Here is an 18,222-nt window from a genome sequence, read left to right as displayed (position 1 = left end):
TATTATAGATAAGGGATTGGAAGAGATGAAAAAGTGAAAAAGAAAGAGAAAAAGGAGAGAAACTGTAAAAGAAGGAGAATGGAGCGGAAGTTTTATGAAACAACAGTTGCGCCCGCGACTGCGATCACGCACACAGTGATAGGGAAGTTGGAAGAAGGCCCGACGCAATTTTTAATCACATCGTTTGTTAGTATGAGTGAGGTGAAGAAAAGAAGTAACAAGAAGACGGAATGTGTATGTTGACATCTACGAAATGAGTGAGAACGGGTTGAAGCAACGATACAGTCAAATGTTTCCATATTCGATAACGTTGATCCAAACGTATCGAGTGACTGAAGGAAAGAGTATACGAGACTTTGTTATAATACTAACGAGTAATCATCAACTTACTATCACACGACTTGAAGGGAATACATTGAAGGTTGTCTTTGGTATTTCAGTTGAAGATCGCCTTGGGAGAAAGGCGTTTTATGGAGCGTTGGGTGTGGTGATGCAGAACAAATATTTGATACTTTATTTGTATAACCACCAAATCAAAATCATTTCACTGCCACAAGGAGATGAGGAACTATTGAGCCAAAGTGTCAAAAGTGTGAGAATTGACCAGGAAAGAATAGTCGGGATGCACATCATTGGAGATAATCAAATTGCTCTCCACTCGGATCAAAACACAAAAAAGACCGTCGTGTTTTATGAGGTGAAAACAGACGACTTCTCTGTTAGTAATTCAACGGAATATCAACCAATAGAGAACGTCGATTTCTTCGTCGCACATAATAACGGCTTCTTCGTCGTGCAAAACGGATCACTCCAATATCACTACAATACTAATACAAAGAGCATTAACGTCGCATTGCCACAAATCACAATCGCTACAACATGCTTCTTGGACAATAATCGCCTTTTGCTCTGCGACAATACCGGGAAGTCCCATCTCATCACTTTGAGGCTTGACGTGGAACAGGTCCATTACTACCCCCTTCCCTTTGCCAAATTGAGTATTCCATCGAAAGTGGTGTATCTTGACAATGGGGTGTTATTCTGGGGATCGAGTGGAGGAAACAGTTATTTAATTAAAATAGGAGAGGAGAGGATGGAGGTACTTGAAACGTTTGAGAACAGAGGACCAATTCTCGACATGATCACCCTCCACGACGAGATCTCGAAGAAGGACGATTTACTGATATGTAGTAACACCTATCACCAAGGCACATTGAAGTTGTTACGGAGTGGTGTTGGGGTGAATATTCTTGGGGAGGTGGAGTACCGTGGGATTGAAAAGATGTGGAAATGCTTTGAAAATGCTGGTGATATGAGTGACGATTATAAAGAGATGTATGTCATCGAGGGGGCATTTGGGTCGAATTTTGTGCATATAGAAGGGAGGAAAGGAGACGTCCAAATTGTTGAGATAGCAAATAGTGTGACGGTGAAAGGACGGATTGTTGGAGTTGGAGATTTTGATGGGAAATTAGTTGTTGTAACGAATGGTGGGATTTCAATAGCACGAGTGCATGACACGATTGTCGAAGAGCAGTTTGTGAGTACTGAGGAGATTACACATTGTGTTAGTGAAGGGAAGGATGTTGTGTATAGTGGGAGGAATACCGTGAAATTATTTGACGCTGAAAAGTGTGTGATGAGTGATATCAAAAGGTACGAGGAGGAGATATCAAGCATTGGGTGTTACACTGTTTCTTCTGAAAATACACGTGAGAGGTATATTGGAGTTGGTCGATGGGAGCATAAAGAGATAGAGATCATCGACGACCAAGGTGATGTACTCGACCGGGTGTATATAGGAGATGTGGTGAGTAAAAGTATTAAATTTGTTGGAACGCCTTCGACTCTTAAAGTTATAATTGGGTTAGGGGATGGTCGTGTAGTTGTCTCAAACATTCGAAAGAAGAATTCGACTCAAATGGAAGAGGAACATAAAGTAGGGAAGGTTATTGAGGTAGGAATGGGTGGTGTGAGTATAGATGAAATGGCGATAGATGGGAAGATGTATGAGATTTGTGTGTGTGAGCGTCCAACGTTGATGAGTTTAGATGATGATAAAATCAAAATGATGAGTGTGAATATAGGGGAGTCCGTCGGGTTTCTTGGTGTCCACATTACTGGGATACCAAACAGTGTTTTAATAGCAAGTAAAGAAAGTTTGATGATTGGAAGTATTGAGGAGGTCAAAGCAATTAACACGAAAAGTCTAGAATTGGGTGTTTTTGTGTCACGAGTAGTGGTGAGTTCTGATGGGAGAAGTGGTGTGTTATTGTCGTCCGAAATTGAAGAGACGCGAAGTGGGAAGAATGAAGTGCATTTCATCAATTTGATAGACTTGAGAAAGATGGAAATAATTGACAAAGTGCGACTTGATAAAGACGAGCATGGGATGGCCATTGATGTGAAAGAAATTGAAGAGAAAGAACTGTACATAGTAGGTACGGCGTATGCGAAACTAGGGGAAGTCGAGCCGAGTCGTGGGCGGTTTATCATATTTGAAATTCACGAAGAGAAGATAATTGAAGTATCCAACAGATATGTAGATGGTGCGGTGTATTCTGTGAAACGATTTGAGAATGATGTTGGGAATTACATAGCCGCGACGATTCAGAAGAAGGTAGTAGTTTACCAAATTGAGAGGAAAATAGTTGATGGGAAGTTTGCGGTTACTATTGAAGAGAAAGGAGGAGCGAATGTGAAATTGATAGGGCTATTTGTGAAGACATTGGGGCATGAGATATTAGTTGGTGATTTAATGAAGTCAATTTCTGTGTTTAAATTTGACGAGAAAGCGACGCGGAATGCCGTAGTTGAGACGTGTCGAGACTTCTATGCGAGTTACACCACTGCCGTAGAATTTATGGACGAGCACTGTTTTATGAGTAGTGATTCCCAAGGGAATTTGTTGGTGTTTACAGAGAACACGACAACGACGAATGAGAACGAGAAGTTCAAATTACAGAATGAAGCGCATATTCATGTGGGGGAATGCATTAATGTGATGTGCAAAGGATCGATTGCCGTGATGAATAATGCGATGTGGGAGACACAGAAGAAGTGTATGTTGTTTGGTGGGATTTGTGGGAGTATTGGAGGGATCACTGAAATCAATTTGGAGACGTACAAAAAACTCTTTGCACTTGAAAGTGAGATGCTGAGGGAGATGAAAGGAGTCATCGAGTGCGAGTCGTTTGGGCAATGGAAAATGGTATTTGATGATTGGAAAAGGATGGAAGCCCAGAATGTTATCGATGGGAATGTCGTGGAGTTGTTCTTAGATCTGCCTAAAGAGTCGTTTGTTTTTTTATTGGTGTCAAATTGAACAATGGATTGTATTTGAATGGCTTTCACAAGTAGTCAAAAGCACATCGCGGAAAAAATTGGGTATGCAGGAGAAGAACTTGTCACTGTGTTGGAAAGTATGAACACTATCTTTCATTGATTTTTCAATTGAGTATTGACCTATTTAAATAGTTCAATGAATAGATCTCAAAATAGAATGATAAGTATTATAAATATAATAAGAATGGTATTTTGATAAAAGTTAAATGGATATTTTTACTAATACTAATAGAATAAAATCCAAAAACAAAAACAAGTGTTAAAAAATTAAAGAAGGTTGTGAGGAGAGTCAACATCGTCAGGAATGGTGACTATCTGATCTTGAACTGGTTGTTGAGGAACATCGACTGGGGCAAGTGGTGTCGTTTCGAATTGCGGTGGATTTTCAACGACGATTTCTTTTGTATCATTCTCTTCTTTTGTTTCGTTCTGCTCCTTCTCACATTCAATTTTTTCTAAATCCTTCAAATTCTTTCTGACGCCAACTTCTTGAGAAACTTCATTTGAAAACTCGTTGATCGATGACGAAACAGCAGTTCTTGCTTTCACGACTGGCTCCGACTGAACTACTTTAGAGATTCCGTTGTCGATTGCTTGTTTCGCCGCTCCGACTCCATTTGATATGCCAAGTGCGTTGTCAATTTCTTTTGCAGTGGTCGATACAGTTTCTGTAATTTTGTACTTTTCATTGATTCCAGACGCATAAGAAACAGCCATAGTTGCTCCGAGCGCCAAGTATTCAGTGATGTGGTATTGTTCGTCGACATTAATTGCCGCATTTTTGACGGCGGCGGCCTTTGCTTTGATGGTGTCTGAGATGTTGTGATCTTTATCGAATTGAACTGCTTTTTGGAAGGAATCACTTGCCAAGATATATCCCTGTGCGATGAGTGACGCTGCAACAGATGCTTTTGTGTGTTCTGCAGGAAGGTCGGGGATTTTTCGCTCGGGTAAAGTGTCTCCTCTAAACACTGTGTCGTGGGTAGTGGATTGAGTCAATTGCGTTGGAGCAATTTCTATTCTCTTTGCCTCAAGAAGAGCACCAGTCATAAGTTCTGCCGTCTTAACAGACTCTTCAGAATCAAAGACAATTATTGCTTGTTGTGTCTCTTCATCGACCTTCGAAAGACGAACCTCAACAACCTTCCCCGTGAATGAGAAGAATGATGTCAGTGTTTCCACTGTCACATTTTTGTCAATGTTTGTCACCAAGACGTTAAATGTTTTTTGTTCGGTTGCCATTCAATTTGTATTTCCCAGTTTTTTCTCCACTTAACTTCATCGTCTTTCTTTCTTTTCGGTTTGGTTCGTCATTTCTGGGGTCTCTTAATTGTATTATTATTTTTAATTATTATTTTGATAAAAATTAATACATTTTTCATCAATTCAAGGGATTGTTATCATTGATTTGATGAGATTGAAATGAAAAGCACTTTTTTCTTTGTGTTTTCTTTTTTTTTAATAAATTGAAATTTTTAGGTATTGATTTGTAAAAAGGTAAGTCAATGTCATATCTGCCGATTTATCATTTCTAAACTTCATAACAATCCTTTAAGTAGCTTTAGTTCCTCTTATGTAATAAACTAATTGTATAATATAATATAATTATATTGTTTACAAGCCTTAAATTAGCTTTTTCAATTCTATAGTTTTAAACTAATGAATTGTAAATTGCCAAAGATATTTGACTTTTAAAATAATTTCAAGTTCTTTTTATTTAATAGATTGTAATGTTCAAATTTTAACAAAATTATTTTTATAATTAATATATTAATGTTAAAATTATTATTTTTTTTTCAAAAAAAATCAATTGATTTTTTTAATTATCAAATAAAAAATTATATTTGAATAATAAATATAATTAATAATTTTAGTTCAAATCACCACTCCCAAATTTCAATTGACAATTTTTATAGTTTTTCAATTAGTATTTTTTCTATAATAGATTTGATTGTTTAATAGTATACTATATTATATTTATTTTATATTACATAATATCATATTTATACTATATTAATAATAAATTTGTTATTATACAATTAATAATAAATAAACTATATTATACCATATTTTTATAGATTTACTATATAAACTAAACAGTAACTATTTTAAAAACATTTAAAATTGTTCGAGCACTTCTTTAGCTTGAGTGACTGTATAACGCATATAAGGGTCTTGTACCCAACACCTTTCGATGAGGTTGTAATATTTCTCATCGAGTCCACAAGGTTTTTCCATTCTTTTTCCTTGAGTCACGAAATCAGCGATACACCATGGATATTCAAAAGATTTGATTGGGTACGCTTCTTCCCATGAGAGGCATTCATACATAGTAATAGCAAAGGAGAACACATCTGCGGGTTTCTTATATTTTCTTTGGTTCAAGACTTCAGGAGCCATATAAATAGGAGTCCCGACGCCTTTAGTGAAGGTCATATTAGTCATCAACATGTTGATATTACGACTTGAACCAAAATCAGTCAATTTTCCATTGACTGCCATGCCTTCATCCAATGATACTATTAATATATTATCTGGTTTAATATCTCGATGTAAGATCCCATTGTTGTGTAAATACTCTATCCCCTTTGCAGCATCTAACATCAATTTAGTACGCATAATAAAGATTATAGGAGTATCCCGTCGATGTTTCATGATATCTTGAAGTGATCCAAATTGTGCGTATTCAAGGACCATACATATTTTACTTGGTATAAAAACAGCGCCGTAGAAATGAATGATATAATCACTCCGAAATTTGTCTAACATGTCGACTTCATTCTCAAACCCATCAATTTCCCCCGGTGTGTTTAACACAAATTTCACTTTCTTAACTGCTACAATCGTGTTACGATATTTCCCTATATAAACAACACCAAAGCCACCTTCCCCAATTTTGGTCTCTTCTATTATTTCATGTGGATTCAGTCGTGTAGATAAGACAGTGTCTGCTGTCACTACCAACTTATTCACAACATCTTCAATGGCATTTTTCACTCTTCGAGAAACTACTACAATCTCCTTCTTAATGTTACACGTGCATTTCGGTCGAAATATAACATGAAATTCACAGGCTTCCTTTGTGTGTAAAACAACATCAGACGGCTCGACTCGAAGAGTATACAATTCATCCTCTTCACTCGTCGTGATGTGCACATTCACATGACTCTTCTCAGTATTCCCAATAGAAAAGGACCCACATATCTCCTCGTCTATGCGGATCTCTGCGCTATAATCGTTCATATTCAATATATCACGACTGATACAAAGTCCCCCATTAAGATTATAATATTTCTCGGTATGAGGTCGCATGGTAAAGATACGAGACGCTTTCCTCACACGATATGTGTGGAGGCGTGACGTAATCACCTTGGTTAGACTTAAGGTCAAGAATACTATAGTTATTAGTATTATAATTAATAAAAGAACTATAATGAAAGTCAACCACCATGGCAGATGTTTCTTACATTCGAGACCAGTGTCTGATGGAGTGTAACCAAAGGAACATTTTGCACATTTAAAGGAGGACACTTCGATACACTTCTCTACACTACTCATAGTTGTACAATTGTTATTTAAGAGAATCAAATTTGAATCGTTTTTACATGAAGTGCATGCGGATGTGGAGAAGCACGTGTTACAGAAATCACTACATTGAGAACACTGATTTTCCTTATATAAGAAATACCCATCCGAGCATTGAGTACACCCATTTGCAGTGACTTCATAGGAACACCCATAAAGTGTATTTCGTGGTAAACAATCATTGTCTGCTGTCTTATAATTAGTCACATTACATGTCAGGCATTGGTCTTTGCCATTACACGTCCCACATTTGATGTCACATTTTTTACAATCAAGTCCTTCACGGTAATACCCCCCTTTACATTCATAACACCCATCACCTGTGACGGAGATCTTGTTGCACTTGGCTTGCAATTCGGCATTTGGATAGCATCGATAGTCGCTTTTGTAACTTCCTTCAGAACACGTCAGACAGAGGCTATCACGAGTGGAGTCTGTACTATCACTTTCATTTGTAAGAGACGAAGAAGTGCACGTTGAGCATGCAGAGTCACAATTTAAACATGTTGTACCATTGTAATAATACCCTTCGATGCATCGAAGACACTCTGATGATGTCTTCACTAAACAATTCTCAATTTTTGTTGTCTCACATTTTGCGTTGGACAGAGTTAAAGTGTTATTGTCACATTCAACACATTTTGCATTGACTATGATGTCACAGTGGAGTATCGAGTCAGTGTACAGTCCATTCTCATCACGAATAGTATTAAAAGAGTCATCCACTGCTTTCTTGCACTTTCCAGAAGACGTTATGATATATCCCGATTGACACTTTTCACACGTTGTTATTGTACATCGCTCACAATTTTGAATGAAAGTGGTACAGAGAACACACGACGTGCCATTTGTGATGTACCCCGATACACAGGAAACTATATAATAGTTACTTTTACTATAACTATTAGAATCTGTTTCTTTACACTTTCCATTGATATTCAGAGTGTTCACCAATGGAGAACATAACACGCAAAGGTCATTTGTGTCTGTTGTATATTTGAAAGCCGTCTTAGTTGAGACTTGTGAGGAGTAATTCTTCTGTTGACAGTGGTCATATGGGATTTTACACCCCCCGTTCTCGAGGGTATACCCATCTTCACACTTCAAACACTTCTCATTGGAAGACAAACACTTCTCCTCTTTAATAGAACAACAGTTGTTGTTTGTTAAAATGTAATTTGGGATACAGCGGATACACGAGTTGGAGGAAACAGTGCGACATAACAGACAATAGGTGTCCATACAGGAAGTACACTTCCCTAAAGTTGAATCAAAAGTGCCATTCTCACACTGCGAATATAAGATATTACACTTGAAGGTACCGTTATATGAATACGCTGCATAACAATTTGTATCTGGAATTTTAAATCCACTGTCAGATGTAATCAAGACATTGGCGAGTGTTGTATAGCAATTCACTAGTGACAAAATGTGAGTTAAATGGATGTGAATATTTTGTATTAAATCAAGACATACTCCATAATATCCAAAGACACAAGTGTTATCAATAGCTTGTAGAGGAGTCGTACTATTCTTTGAATATTCAAACTTGAGTTCGAGGTTATCAAGTATCGGTGTTATATAATATGAGTTCTGTGCCATGTTAACACAATAACTTTCACTGAACGTTGGCGTTTGGAGGTTGTCATTAGTTAAGTGGCAATAGATCTCCTGACTCTTCCCATATCTTAAAAGTAATTTATTTTGAAGGAAATAAAGCCCACAACTTGTGGTGAGACTTTCTTCTGCTGTAATGGCGGTATTTGAAACTCCGAAGTCGAATTGTGTGAGTGAAGAAATGATTAAAGCGACTATAGAAATGGTTGATAACTTAAATAAAGGCATATCAGATAAATGACGATTCTCGACCTCTATTGTACAACTTGTGAAGATCCCAATTTGAGTCTCAAAAGTACTCTTTCCTGTGATCTGAAGGACACTATTCACACATATAAAGGTTTGTGCATTCACACTGGTATGTACATGTGGACTTGTGAGGATCAAAGTACTCCCAGACACTTGAATCACTTGACTTTGAATCGTTGCATAATCATTCAACGTGATCCGCCCACCATTAGTCACTTGTATATTGTTCTTCCCTTCCATGTGGGAGGTATCATATAACTCCACTACTCCACTGGAATCAACAGTTATGTCTGTTTCTGAGAGTAATTGACTGTGTCCATACATCATTAATTCCCCTGTTATTTTTACTACGTTTGGTATTCTCATAATGGAATTGTTATACATTTTCATATGCCCGTCTTGACTTATTTTACATATATAAACGTAGGCACTGGAGTTATCACTCATTATAATAGAACTATTACTATGGATTTCAAAGGTGTCTGTTGTTTTTAAATAACTCGTATCATATAGTTTGATATTAGAATTGGTATAGATTGTTAATAACACATTGATGAAGCTCGCGTTTTGGTGGAGATATAAATTTGATCCCCAAATGATCATGGTATTGCACCCAATTGTCATTTTTGTGTCGTTTTGTAAAAATACATTTGTTGAGTTTTGGATCATTAAAATCACTACCGTTGTAATTACCGAATTATCTTGGATCTTACTCTTCGAATTGACACATAAAATGATTTGATTTGCGATAACTGTGGCATTCCCAATAATTTCCATTTCAGACGCAGTATCTAATTTTAAACAAGAACCACATGACATACTAGAAGAGAGTTGCAAAAACGAATTAGACGTAAATAAACACTGTAATTTGCACACAAAATTGCTTTTATCTTTGACATTGAGTTTTGATGTATAGAATTGGCCCGAAGATTGTGTAGAGAGAGAACTCGTCTCGTTGGTTTCGACCAATGAATCATAGACATTTAATAAATTTATTAATTCTACTTTAGTACTTTGGGAAAGTAAAAGAATACTAGAAGTTGTTAAAGTTATATTATTGAACTTCCCTTGAGAGTTGTTACTCAGAAGAATTGATGAGTTGTCAAAAGTAAAATTAGAAGCTATTTGAATAATATTTGAATTAGTTATATTAATAGTACTTTGGTTACTCAAAAAGAGTGATCCCGTCACATTGCATATCGAATTGTCTTTCATAACAAAACTACTTTTATTTTCAAAATACAGATTACCAACTACGTTATAAGTATCTAGCTGCATATTTAATGTACTATAAGATAAAGTAGTTGTCGTCATTTGAAATGATACATTATCGAGAAGAGTTATAATACTGTTATACATTTGTAATACTTCACTTTTGAGTACCGAATCTTTGACTATTAGTTTTGAATCCATTAAAGTTATGTTGAGACATTCACATTTTGTGGATTGAAGTGTATAATCTCCAGTAAATGAATCTGGGCACTCTGAACCTTTAGATATACTGAATATGAAAAAAAGAAACAAAGTAAAACTAAAATGGCCTACCATCACTTTAGCTGTTCGTTTTGGTAAATTAGAAGTTCAACACCTTTCAGCTCTGAATTAAAGAAATGCCATCAACCCCCACCACAATATGTTGTTTTTCTTGGCTTCTTTCTTCAAAGTCACACAATTTTGGAAATCCACTCTCAACAATCCAAAACTATAACAAACATGTTTAATAATTGTTTTATTATAAATATATAGTTTTAATTCTATGTGGAACACTTATTTATAAAAAGATTTTGTTATTTCAAATTTTCATATACTTCGACCAGAATAATGATATATAATATAAATATAATATTATAATATTATAGTAGTTCATTTTTTTTTTAAAATGCAATTAATTATTAGTAACTCCTCGCTCAATCTCGCAAGAGGTAATTTGTGAATGAAATCTCGGCTTTCTCTTTATTTATATTTAATTTCGTTTATAACAGCTTTAAACGTTTATGAATTTGTAAAGTGACTGCGAAACGAAATGATGATATTTATCTCCTTAACGTTTGAATTTACTAAAATATTATATATATTTAATTATTAATTCTATTTTTTTAATAAATAAAGATTAATAATTTAATAATTAGTTTTGAAGTTAGTAATATAAAATTAATGGATAAAGAAATTAATTCACTTTCAAATTGCTTTTTTATAATCGTAAGTACTATAAGTAACTTTTTGTTTAACAAAATAATTTCGAAGGAGATTTAAACCAAATATAAACAATTTTTTTTTGTTTTTCTAAAATTAAAAAAATAACAAAACGTATAAGTTAAAATATTTTTAATTTATTATTAAAAATACTATTGAAAAACTTAGTCTTGAATCACCCATTTAAATTAATGGAAATAAATTTTTTATTAATTTTTAATTGTTGAATTTGTTATTTTTTTAAATGATATGTACAATTGATTGTAAAAAGGTATTAATTGGTTTAATATTTTTTATTAATTATTTAGGGCATGACACTGGATTGGCGTTTTTTAGTGGATTGGTGTATAAAAGGGAAAAATAGACTGAAATATCGGGCACCAAAAAAATGAAAAAAAAATAAAATTTTGAAAAATAAAAGATCGATTTTGCCAAAAAGACTCTTATCCAAATAATATCCATTCTCTTTCACGGAGAAGATTAATGATAAACGTGTTTAGGTAATTATTGCCAAGACCGAAACATTTAAAAAAATTCGTAAAAAATAGTATTGTTTTCTCGTTTTTAAACACAAATCAGTTCTTTTTATTTTTCGGGGTAATTTTTTGTTTTGTTTTTTATAGTTTTATGTTGGTAGCTGAATTAAAAGTATACTTGGAATATCGGAATACATTTTGTAGATCATAGTGTAAATTACTCGTCATTACTATGTATCATTAACAAGATCATTTATCTGATACCGTTATAAAAACCAATTTAAAAAACAGTTTTGTTTTGATATTTTTAATATGTTATTTAACGAGTAGTTTTTCAAATAATGAGCAGATAATAACGAACAAATTTTATTGAAATCAATGTATTCATTCAAGTAAAAAATTAACGTTATTGTTTATAAAATAGCGTGTAAATTAAAAAAATTGTTAAATTAAAAAAATAATGTTTATAAAAGTATAATTATTAACATATCAAATGAAAAAAAATGTTGTTGTTATGTGGCAGATTACACCATTTGGCGATATTATTTTTCTTATAAAAGAATTTTTATTATTTGGAAATAAATGCTTTTTTTTAATGACAAAATTGACTTTTTTTTACTAAAAATTATTTGTATCCAGCAAAAAAGCGTGTATCCACTGGATGGACGCTTATCCAGTGGATAGACGTCCATCCATTAGTATGCCCTTATTTGTAACAAAAAATCGATTGTCACAATTTATATAAAAAATAATATCTTTTTTTTTAAATTATTAAAAATTTTTATTGTTTTTTTAAAAAAAGTAAAATGAAATTGCATTGAAAATAAAAGTTGTTTTTATTGAATTTTGAATTGATTGTTTAAATTTTATTTAAAAAATATTATTTAATTGGCTTTTGTTGTTATTATAATTTAATTATTATATAAACTAATAACAATAAACCCCAATTTAATTCTTTTCTTAAAAAATTGGTAATTCGAAATAGCAAAATTAATACACAAAAAAACTTAGACAATGAGAAAGATAAATAATTATCTTTCTCATTAGAATTATTTAATAAAATGTTAAAGAATGAACTCTAAAAAATAAAAAATTTGTTTTGGACAGAACGTTTTCACAACCGAAATGGACAGAATTTATTCAATGCATTTGACTGATTTACATTGATTCCAATTTATAAAAGTCTCCATTCTCGATGAGTTTAATAACATCCGCCGCTCCAATGAGCACCTTTTTGTCAACTTCCTTTCGCAAAAAGCACTTTATCTCGTCTTTAATTCCAAAAATTGTTTTGAGGTCCTTCACGATTTGTGCACCAGTTGTACCCGGAGTGACGTCGAAGGTCTCGACCCTTCGGTTGTATTTAACATGCATCATTTTGCATCCTTCAGGTGGATTATGGAATTTGGTTTGTTGACCTTCCTCTGCAAAGGCTCTTGTGGACATAGATGTTGCTTTTGACCTTTGTGGCTTTGCAACTGCTTCAAGGCCATTCTGGCTACAAAAGTATTTGCAACTTTTCAAGTGCTTTCTGAGGTTTTCGGGCTTGTTTTTAATCTTCATAACGCGAGAGAGGTCTCCCTTTTGGTGTGCGTCTGTGCAGCTTTTGCAGTGCATGTATTCTGTACCGTTGGTGATACCAACAGAGTCGAAGTACTTCGTCATGTCTGATTTTTGGGGAACGATCTTCTCAAAGTCCTTGTTCGTATCTTTTGTGGCTTCTTGGTTTGTATCTTCTTCCGATGACGACAACGATAATGTTTCTTGTGATAGTTCGCTCATCTCTTGACTTTAAAGTTCCTTTTTCTCTTTTTGTCACGATGAGCAACAAACCTGTTTTTCCTCCTGCTTTCGACGGTCAAATGTAGTGCTGTTCCACCAGCGCAATCACAGGAAATGAGGTGTTTGCCGTTTTGGTATTTTTGCTATATTAATAGTATCCTTATTAGTTCTTTCTAGCATCGCCAAATTTCTCATTTCAACATCACATAATTGCTGAACAACCCGTTTAAAACTATTTCACACTGGACAGTTCCTCCACTTTTTAACTTTTTCAACGGAATACAATTCAATTACCATACTAATAGTTTTGCGTCTTATTTATAGGATTCACTCCCATTTCAATTCCCTTTTTTCACCAACAATACAAACTAATAAAGTATAATACAAATATAAATAGAGTATGGTTGTATTTTGAACTAATAACAAATGATATAAGTATTATAAAATAAACTAAAATCAAAATTTTGGTTAAAACGCACCAGCCTGTTTTCTGAGCTCAGTGAGTTTGTTCATGAATTTCTTCTTCAAGTTCATTCTCTTCAATTTAAAGGAAGGAGTAATCAAATCATTTTCTGTTGAGAATTCCTCGTCGACGAAGTATACGTTTCGAATGAGTTCGTAGCCAGGTACCTTCATTTCCTTCATGAATGCGTGGATCTTTTCCAAGAGCCGATCTTTGAATTCCCCATTGATCAACTGACATATCTCTTTATTGTCTTTGACATCTTTGCCTTCTTGTTTCAACCAATTTTGGACATTCCTGAAATTGGGTACGATGACACCGACGATGAAAGAGTCTGTGCTCTCTCCATAGATGAAACTCTGGCCGACGAACTCACACGCGTCATATTTCCCTTCGAGTGGTTCGACCGCGATATATTCTCCTTGCGACAATTTGAATAAGTTCTTTTTACGATCGATGATAGTCACTGCACCATCTTTAGCAACACTCCCGATATCCCCCGTCTTGAAATACCCGTCTTCAGTGAATGCGTTTTCCGTCTCGGTGGGGTTGTGGAAATACCCTTTGAAAATGGGACCACCTTTCAACTCAACTTCACCACATGGAATCACCGAATCAATAAAATACTCCATTTCAGGAACACTAGTGAGACGAAGAGATACTCTGTCACACGGAGAACCACAAGAAATAACATTTGGGTCGTTCATATTTGGTAAACAGGACGTGCACCCACCACACGATTCGGTTAATCCATATGATTGCATGATGTGAGCACCAGTGCAGACACGAAGCCACTCGAATAACGCTGGTGTTATGGGAGCACCACCATTGAATATGAACCGAAGTTTCCCACCAAAGCCATCGCGTACTTTGGAGAAGATAAAGTCGAAGTTCAAGTAATTGTAGTTGCCATTGACTAATGATTCACGTTTGAAGTAATAGGCGACATTGAATAAAGTCTGCGCCAAACACCCCATTTCATTGAATTTGTGATTGAATGTGTCATAAATACGTTGGAGGACACGAGGAACAACAGCTAGGTATGTTGGTTTACAGTGGAACAAGTCGTCCGAAAGTGATGCTATGCCACCAGATATGAACCCAACACGTCCACCGCCAAACATAAATCCTCTATTAATGAGTACCACGTCATTCACGTTGAATCCAAAGAACAAACTGACTCGTCTGTTGTTCCAATATATGAGCGCAAGGTAAATAACTGAAAATTGTTTCATTTCTACTCGGCGATTGTGTGAATATATTACATTCATTAATGCTAGTAATCCCATGTGCAAAGGTTCTACTTGTTACTTTTATTAAATATATAATATATTATACTATATATTATAATTTATTATACTATATATATTAAACTATATAGTATAATTCATTCATCTTCAAATGGACGAAATGAAATCAACAAACGAGAAGGTGTGCATCACACCTTTTGGTTTTCCAGACGTTCCTGAAGTAAAAATACACAAAGCTAAATCGTCCATATTAGGTCTTTCTGCGTCGCAGTGAAGACTTCTTCCTTCATTCAACAAATCTTCGAAATAGACGGAATTATTTGGAACTTCGACGCCATCGACCTTTTCATGATCGAAGATAATGAATTGGATGAAATTCTTTCTTTTCTCCAATCCGGCAACAGTCTTATCGAGTGAACACACGACGTGTTTGATTTGCATCAAATCGACGATGTAGTCTATTGCTTGTTCTCCAAGTGTTGCGTAGAGTGGCACGGGGATGATCCCATATTTCTGCGCTGCGAATTGTGAGACATACCACTCGTACCGGTTTCGACTGATAAATCCCAACGAGTCCCCTTTCTTCAGTTTCAATGTGTGGATAAGGGTCGCCGCAAACGCATCGACCAATTCAAGGACTTCTTTGTTCTTCACCCAGATGTATTCCCCTATTCCATGCCCACCTTTCCGTACTCGATATCCAAAGAACTCATCGTCCGGATGGGAATCGCAACGACGTTTAATAGAGTCATAAGTGGTATGGGAACGAATGAAGTTGTTGGTGTCTTGGTCCCCCCACCCACTCATTGCATTTTGGACTTTGAAGTAATAATGCCCGTCTTTAATCTCTCCACGTTCCATCACAGCAATCTGTATTTTTTGAGAGGTCACTCTTTTTATTTGTAAGTATAGTTCGTGTGTTACTTTGTTTTATTATAACTTTAAGTTAAAATGGTTCAAAGGAATAACACGAGTTATTAGATCTTCTATCATTTTGAAAAAACAAAGTTCGATGTGTTTTTGGTGTTTTTTGGGTTGTTATTCCATGAGAAAATTAATTTGGTGATTAAAGAAAAATTTTGGTGTTAATAATCGAAAATGAACAGTTTACAATATGATCGATTCTATTATTCTGATATTTCGTCGTTTTTAAATGAAATAGTGGGATTATGAGAAAAATTCATCATCAATAAGTTATTTGTGTTTTGAGATGATTAACACATTTCAAATTAAAAGTAACTCTACTGACTATTTCAATTTAAAAAGAAACCATAAACAATAGATTGCCTTTAGTAAAAATAATACAAAAAAAAATATAATAGTTTATTAATAATTATATTATACAATGTTATTGTTTTTTATGTAAGTAATTAAAAGAATAGTATTTCAATAACTTTTTTATTTATTTTATAGTAACAAAGTTCCACTAAAAAGTTGGTATAAGAAATAAACTATATATTACCATAAAGTAATAATACACTTCAATGAAAGAGAATTCAAATAGTAAATTTATCATTAAACTATAATATAGTAAAAGAAAAAGACACACACCAATCAAATCAATGTAACTCGTTGAGCTTATCGTGCCTTCGCTTCATCTCCTCCAACTTTGCTCTGAGCTCAGTCACTTGTCTTCCTATTCCGACGATAATTTCCTGTTCCTCGAAGAGTAAGTTAGTGACATTTTTAGTCGTTTCTTCATCGAAAATATTTGGAGCGACAGGGGTTTGGATCTCTTTAACGACGCCAAGGAGTTGTGTAAGTTTCTTCTCGACATCACAATTTTCGACCTTCTGAAGCAAATCTTTGAACCTATCAAGAGTTTGTTCATCACATACACCGACCGATGTTAATACCGTTAATATCTTCTCGTCGAGTTTATTTGCACGTTCTTTGACTTCTTCGACGCGCTCGGTGACTTCGTCTTGAATTGCGGAGAGCGCCTCTTGCATCTCTTTTTGAATGCCTTCAACCTCTTTGACTAATTCTTCCTGTCGATTCGTTTGGAACGTCGACCGCATCTCTAAACCCTTAAAAAAACTCACTTCTATCTGACACTTCCCCGGCTCACCAATGGGTTTCATATACTTCTCTATATCATTGGGTTGTGGCGTAGTCCCGTACATCGATAATCCATAAGATGGCGTTTGTGACACCAATGAGTTACTAAAGAGATTGTTTGTACTACCTATTGTTTGCGAAATGCCATTCGTTGATGTCGGAGGGTTCGCGGCTATATATTGTTCCATGAAACGACGCTCAGAGTCGTTGTCAGAAACAACTATTTTACATTTAAATGGGGTGATCTGTGAATTCGTGTAAGCCGCTATTAATTGATTTAAATCAAGAACAGTGGGATGCTTTGCCATTGTTTACTTGTCTTTTTTTCAGTTGTTCTTTTTCTTCGTTCTGGTATATTTTTCAAAACCATTGTTAAAGTTATTTTTACTATATAGTATAGTTTATCAATTTTTAGATAGGAAATTATTATTATTACTATTTTTAATAACAAAAATATTTATTTATTTAATTTAATTTGTTCTTAATTATATTATAGTTAATTTATACTTAAATAATCAATTTTTTAATTATTACTAATAATTTATTATATATTAATATATTATTTTAACTATTATATATATATAAATTAATTATAAAATATAGATATTACTTGTTGTATATTATAATAAATATTATAATAATATTAATAAAATATTTTTCAAATTTAATACAGTTTTTGACAAAAAATCTGAGTGAAAATGCCAACATTTATGTTTTTTGGTTTTAAATATTATAATATATAGTATAATTAATTATATTATATAATATGTGTATATTTTTTTTAAAAAAACAAAAACAAAGTTGATCTTTGAACATAACAATCAACTATTTCTTGTTTTCTTCGTTCAATTTTTAATTATGAAAAATTAAATTAATTTTTTAGTAATTAATCCTGATTATTTTTATGAAAAAAAAACAAAATTATAATTAATTGTTTTATGTTGGTTTGTTTAATGAAAATTTTTATAACATTTTGTTTATTAATATTTATGGAATTATGCTTTAAATTCCTGTATAAATATGATAAAATATTATTGTAATACTAATAGTTATTTATTTTGAAAAAAAATTGGCATTATAATAGTTAAATAATTAAATTATAAGAAAGTCCAGTTTTTATATAAAAACAATAGTAAAATTATAGTATTTAAATAATACAGAATAAAAGTGTTTGTGTGAATAATAAGAATGCAAGGGGACA

At 33.8% G+C, this 18,222-nt stretch overlaps 6 protein-coding genes across 6 annotated transcripts; 1 reads left to right on the top strand and 5 right to left on the bottom strand.

The window, feature by feature from the left end:
• Positions 1-78: 78 nt before the first annotated feature.
• EIN_369480 (DNA damage-binding protein, putative) lies at positions 79-3,445 on the top strand (the record flags this gene model as incomplete). Its single annotated transcript, XM_004259349.1, has 3 exons — positions 79-182; positions 226-3,297; positions 3,361-3,445. The coding sequence occupies 3 exons, from the start codon at positions 79-81 to the stop codon at positions 3,443-3,445; spliced, it is 3,261 nt and encodes a 1,086-aa protein (XP_004259397.1).
• A 167-nt stretch (positions 3,446-3,612) lies between these two features.
• EIN_369470 (protein vip1, putative) lies at positions 3,613-4,587 on the bottom strand (the record flags this gene model as incomplete). The annotated part of the gene is made up of 1 exon (XM_004259348.1): positions 3,613-4,587. The coding sequence occupies one exon, from the start codon at positions 4,585-4,587 to the stop codon at positions 3,613-3,615; it is 975 nt and encodes a 324-aa protein (XP_004259396.1).
• An 876-nt stretch (positions 4,588-5,463) lies between these two features.
• On the bottom strand, positions 5,464-10,344 carry EIN_369460 (protein serine/threonine kinase, putative; the record flags this gene model as incomplete). Its single annotated transcript, XM_004259347.1, has 1 exon — positions 5,464-10,344. One exon carries the CDS (start codon positions 10,342-10,344, stop codon positions 5,464-5,466), a length of 4,881 nt encoding a protein of 1,626 aa, XP_004259395.1.
• Positions 10,345-12,623: 2,279 nt separating this feature from the next.
• On the bottom strand, positions 12,624-13,247 carry EIN_369450 (hypothetical protein; the record flags this gene model as incomplete). The annotated part of the gene is made up of 1 exon (XM_004259346.1): positions 12,624-13,247. One exon carries the CDS (start codon positions 13,245-13,247, stop codon positions 12,624-12,626), a length of 624 nt encoding a protein of 207 aa, XP_004259394.1.
• A 468-nt stretch (positions 13,248-13,715) lies between these two features.
• Positions 13,716-15,821, bottom strand: EIN_369440 (long-chain-fatty-acid--CoA ligase, putative; the record flags this gene model as incomplete). Its single annotated transcript, XM_004259345.1, has 3 exons — positions 13,716-14,841; positions 14,888-15,010; positions 15,136-15,821. 3 exons carry the CDS (start codon positions 15,819-15,821, stop codon positions 13,716-13,718), a joined length of 1,935 nt encoding a protein of 644 aa, XP_004259393.1.
• Positions 15,822-16,519: 698 nt separating this feature from the next.
• EIN_369430 (hypothetical protein) lies at positions 16,520-17,329 on the bottom strand (the record flags this gene model as incomplete). Its single annotated transcript, XM_004259344.1, has 1 exon — positions 16,520-17,329. One exon carries the CDS (start codon positions 17,327-17,329, stop codon positions 16,520-16,522), a length of 810 nt encoding a protein of 269 aa, XP_004259392.1.
• Between the last annotated feature and the right edge of the window lie 893 nt (positions 17,330-18,222).

The sequence above is a fragment of the Entamoeba invadens genome, assembly GCF_000330505.1.
Source record: "Entamoeba invadens IP1 unplaced genomic scaffold scaff_1105074726357, whole genome shotgun sequence".
Taxonomy (NCBI): Eukaryota; Evosea; order Mastigamoebida; family Endamoebidae; genus Entamoeba; species Entamoeba invadens.
This window is presented reverse-complemented; position numbering and strand designations above follow the sequence as displayed.